Genomic DNA, 5,210 nt, shown 5'->3' on the forward strand with positions numbered 1-5,210 from the left:
GCCTCTCTGTGGTTTGTTTCCATTCCATTCTGCTCTGTGTGCAGCTGAGTAGAGCCACTGAAACAGTTTTTATCTATGAAGTCTGGTGGCGAGCAATAGCGATATTACGGCTATATTATATATACCATATATATATATATATATATATATTTAAATGCAATTTATTGGCACATTAAGGGAGTTACAGTTTGCGGTCCCTTTTTCATGTTTTCTTTTTATTTTATGCTTTCCTCTATTGGTCTAGCACCTTGCTTCAACGGTATTTGAATGTGCACAACTACTATGCATGGTTCTACTATTCTTAATATTGGATGGATTGTCTAGTAATTTGGTACAGACATTCAGGATGAATTGTAATAACTCAATCTTCTGACTTTTCACCCAGCGCCACCATCAGGTCAAAATTTCAATTTGTCCAATACTTTTTTTGACTGAATACCTGCAAAACTAATGACAAGCGCCTCAACCTCAGCTGTATTTTTTAGCAAATGATAGCATGCTAAAACGCTAAATTTTGATGGTGAACGTGGTAGTCATTATTCCTGCTTAACTTCAGCTGGTTAGCATCAGCATTGTGAACATGTTAACAATCTTAGCACTTAGCTTGCAGCATTGCTGTGCTCACAACCTTGGCTGTAGACTCTTGACTTATTTGGAATCTGGGACATGAAGCCCCTCAGCAGCTTCGGAGCTGCATCTGTGCTTATTTTGCTCATTCAGCTGCAGTAGTTACACCTTGTACATAACAAAAAACCAACTCAGCTGTGAGGGAGCTTACTGGTACCACAGCGAGAGTGCATCAGACATCTGATCTCACATATATCAGGCTACCCTATTCTTTGATCTAATTCATATTTATTTAGAGTTATTTGTAATCTGGGGGTGAGGTGAAAATCTTGTGTGTTTAAATCAATTTCCATTTTGTTACATTTTTCATAAATATAGCATTTTATAATATTGCTGGAGCGTATGTCACTTTATTTCTACATGTAAGTCAAGGAGACACTTGAAAGGCTCTCACTTCTAAGTCAAGAAGGGCTGTCTCCTTTTTTTTAAATTGAATTACCTAAAAGCAGTTATGTTAGAAAGCACACTTATGAAAGTTACTTGTACAGGTCAGGACTTGGCAGAATTGTTATGCAACTTTAATGTAATGTAACACAGTGAAATAAGAGAGTTGTTATGACACAGACGTATCGTAAACCAAATGCCAAAATGACTAATCTGAGCTGATAAAAATGTAGCTGGAGGCACGCTATTAAAAGCCCTGCCATACAAGTCCTGTGTTGCATTCATTCATGGCTGTAATTTGCTCGCCTGGGAACACATCTGGTTCAGTTTCTACTGAGTCAGTCTGACAAAAGTCTGTTAGAGATTTATGTCAGGGTCAGATTACAGAGTTGCCAACTTTTGGTCTGTTTTTACAGGCTTTGTTTTAACAATAGATTTCATATATATCTCAATACTGAGTTGCAAAACCATCCACACAGTCAGCACAACAGCAGTCAATGTGGACTCAACTGTGGATCACTCTTCATAACACAAAATGCATGCAGTGACCACACATTCACATTTGACATTATATGAATTGTTTCTTAAAACACTAAAACTCTGTCTTTTGTTAAATGTTAAAATACTTGTTTTGTATTACATTCCAACATAACACTAAATCACTGTATATTACACTGCAATATGCTACATTCTACTGCATCTAAAAGAAATCAACCACAGCTGATTCCAATATACCATCATGCCTGTGCGAATGGACCAGAGGAACTGTTAATGGAGGTGACACATGTGGACATAATGAATGCTGGATATCTGGACATACCTGTGTTAAAATGGGATGGACCAGGCATGCAAAAAGATTGTTTCCAAGATGGATTTAAGAGAGGACATAAAGTGTGACATGTTCTCACTCCCAACTCATCAAACACTGCCCCTCGTCAGCTGCACTTCAAAATATCACGCAGTAGGTTCCCCTCTTGAGTAATTTTTGGATGTGCAGGGCTCCTCATTCAAGTTAACAAGAATAAATTCGTAACAGCCACAGCTTCTGGTCAAGTTAGCATATGCAACATCCAGTTACACCTTTAAAATAAAACTTGCGTGGTTAACATTGTGAAACTGTCGTAGTTTGGTTTGGTTTAGGAAAAGATTGTAAGTTGCATCTATATTATAACCTATAAATATTATATTCCATTTCTGATAACAGATCCTCCTCAATGTTACGTGAATATAGCTTACACATAAGTTAACTTACTTACGTTATTTAAAAGAAATTACTTCACATGGGACACAAACAGCGATTTGGTGGGTTAAAATCCTTGTCCAGAAATGACACTAGATGGATACCTACAGCGTTATATATTTAGAAGCGGAGGGCCACTGACCAAGTAGCAGTATTTGACTTGGGAGTGAGACTGGGTTGGGTGTGATGTGGATGAAAAGTTATGGCCAAATGCAGAAGACAGGGAACTAGCGCTGCTGCATTTCTACATCTGTAGCTTGACTATACACCGATCAGCCATAACATTGTGACCACCTGGGCCCCCTGGTGGTCATAATGTTCTGCAGCCCCATACCAACAAACTGTGATGCACTGTGTGTTCTGACACCTTTCTATCAGAACCAGCATTAACTTTAGCATTGAGTACAGTAGCTCGTCTGTTGGATCGACACATGCAGCCTTCACTCCCCACATACATCAATGAGCCTTGGTCCATGACCCTGTCTCCGGTTCTTTACCTTCCTTGGACCACTTTTGATAGGTACCACTGCAGACCAGGAACACCCCACAAGAGCTGCAGTTTAGAGATGCTCTGACCCAGTCATCAGCTATCACAATGTGGCCCTTGTCAAAGTCACTCAAATCAACTTTGAGGACAAAATGTTCACTTGCTGCCTGATATATCCCACCCACTGACAGGAGCCATGAGCTACAATACCAATAATCAGTGTTATTCACTCACCTGTCAGTGCTCACAATGTTATGACTGATACAGGTACTGTATGTAGGGTGAATATGTACAGTTTTGTATGGCATCTTTGTACTCAAAGTGGAAACAGACAACTTTTTGTTGCTGTTGTTGTAAATGTTGATTGCACTTTGTTCATTTGTGTCTAGATTGGTTCCGTATGAGCCTTAGTTTCACTATGCAATTCTGTTTCTGGCCTGGACTTCCTGAGAAAATGAAGATCCGATTTACGAGACCTGTATATAGACTGAATGAATTATCCAAATCATGCTTTTTCTAACATTAACACTAATCACCATTTCGCATGTTAGAATAACTATTGTGCTGTTATTCATGTCAGTAAAGAAAACAGAGAAAAGTTTTGAAACCGTAAACTTAGACAATACTTATATTACTTTACTTATAATATTTTAGAGAAGTCGTTCCTAACCTTTTTCCTTAAGGGATCCCTTTTCCACCATTTAGTAAACTGACGACCACTTAATAAATGACATATATTATGGATTTTTCATATTATATTCAATATATATTTATTATATTGTATAATGAATCCACATAGGGAAATACATTTTGAGCAGATTGTTTGATTTCTCCACAGAAATTAAGCAAATGCTGAGATATAGGTCTACTGTATATATTTTTAAGTTTTCTTCACACCTCAAAATCCAGAAGGCCTTGTGACCCCACATGATGCATTGGCGACCCATAGTGGGGGTCCTGAGCCTGAACCACTGTTTTAGCGCACTCCAGACATGCTGGGAAGCCCTCTCTTACCTGTTGAAGTCAATAATGATGTCGGCTTTCTCAGCAGTGACCTCTCTGAACCTCAGAGGAGTCACTGCACTCCACACACCAAACGCCTCCTGGAGGACATGCCGCACTTTGCCATCGCTCATCTGCCAGGGGAAACGCACAATCCTATTGGACACACACAGTTAAAAAATACATTTGTAACATATAACCTTCTTTTTTAAACCCTTCAGAGGATGTGAGTCTTTTGTAGGAGTCTCCACATCTAGGCCTACCGTCAACTTTCTAATATCATGTCCTAAAATATTTGCAGCGAACAAATCACAAAAACTCTCAAACATCACATATAACAGTAGGTGTGGCAGGAGAATTTGTTACAAGTACTTAAAATAGAAACAGAAAAGTAGACAAGGTATAGACAACAACTAATGATTATTTTCATTATGGATGAATCTGCCAATCATTTTCTGGGTCATGAAATCTCAAAAAATTTGATCACTGCCCAAGCTGAGATCCTCAAATGTCTTGTTTTATCAACAACCCCAAGAAAATATTCACATGTCAGAAGTTTTTCTTAAAAAATGACTCAAAATGATTGGCGATTAATTTAATAGTTTACAACAAATCAATTAATCATTAATTATCATTGCATCTCTACAGACAATTCTAAATGTTGCATTCTTCTCACAAACTAATGACTGTGTCAACCAAACTGCAAGAACATTCTGCTAGAGTACATTTCTGTAAAATATGATCACATTATGCCATACCTGATACTGAATTAATTTGCAAAAAGTCTTACTATAACACCCAGGAATACAGCTCTTTAAACATACTACAAGGACCATCAGAGAGAATATTTAATATTTCTATATAGTTATTCTCAATGCCTGCCACTGGGTCAGATTTCCCTTGAAATCAATGAAACAAGACAGTAGAAACACTACTGCTTTTGTCCACAAGGGCCGACAGAATCAACATGAAATGAAAGTTCCTTGTAGGGGGTTTAAATTCGTTTACATTCCACGACTGGAAGCAGAGGAAAAAAGCTGATCAAAAAAGACTGCACACAGTCAATTCAGGTAAGCACATAAAACTTCATCCCACCCCAGTAGCTGCAGCTGAAGAAAAGGTGCACTGACTCCAAAAAACAAAACTCAAAATCAACAAAGTGAGTATGTCTGCATACATAGCAGTCATTCTCCTCAGTGTAAATCTTGTGATAAGTGTTAACAGACCCTGAATGGGCTCTCTCTTATTGTATAGCTGTATGGACAAGCTCAGACACACAGAAAGGATGTAATATGAACCTGTTTACCTCTGGCAAGCATCACTAACTGTGTTAAGGGACTCCCCCCAGATAGTAAGCTGTGTGTGCTGCTGTGTAAGGAAAATGTATGTGTCAAAAATGTGGTGTACAGTTAAAATAACCAAGAATGGCAATGCCATTATTTTAAATTTTGCAATTCAATTCAATTCAAT

General features: G+C 38.1%; 1 protein-coding gene across 1 annotated transcript in view; it reads right to left on the bottom strand.

Moving 5' to 3' along the window:
- The window catches only part of LOC118332230 (stromelysin-3-like), a gene marked incomplete in the record, with an annotated part of 25,830 nt that overhangs the window by 6,004 nt on the left and 14,616 nt on the right, over window positions 1-5,210 (bottom strand). The window contains 1 exon segment of the mRNA XM_035667408.1: window positions 3,753-3,896. Within this exon segment, the coding sequence (XP_035523301.1) occupies window positions 3,753-3,896 (144 nt within the window).

This window comes from Morone saxatilis, unplaced genomic scaffold (assembly GCF_004916995.1).
Source record: "Morone saxatilis isolate NCDOM2014 unplaced genomic scaffold, NCSU_SB_2.0 Contig21, whole genome shotgun sequence".
Taxonomy (NCBI): Eukaryota; Metazoa; Chordata; class Actinopteri; family Moronidae; genus Morone; species Morone saxatilis.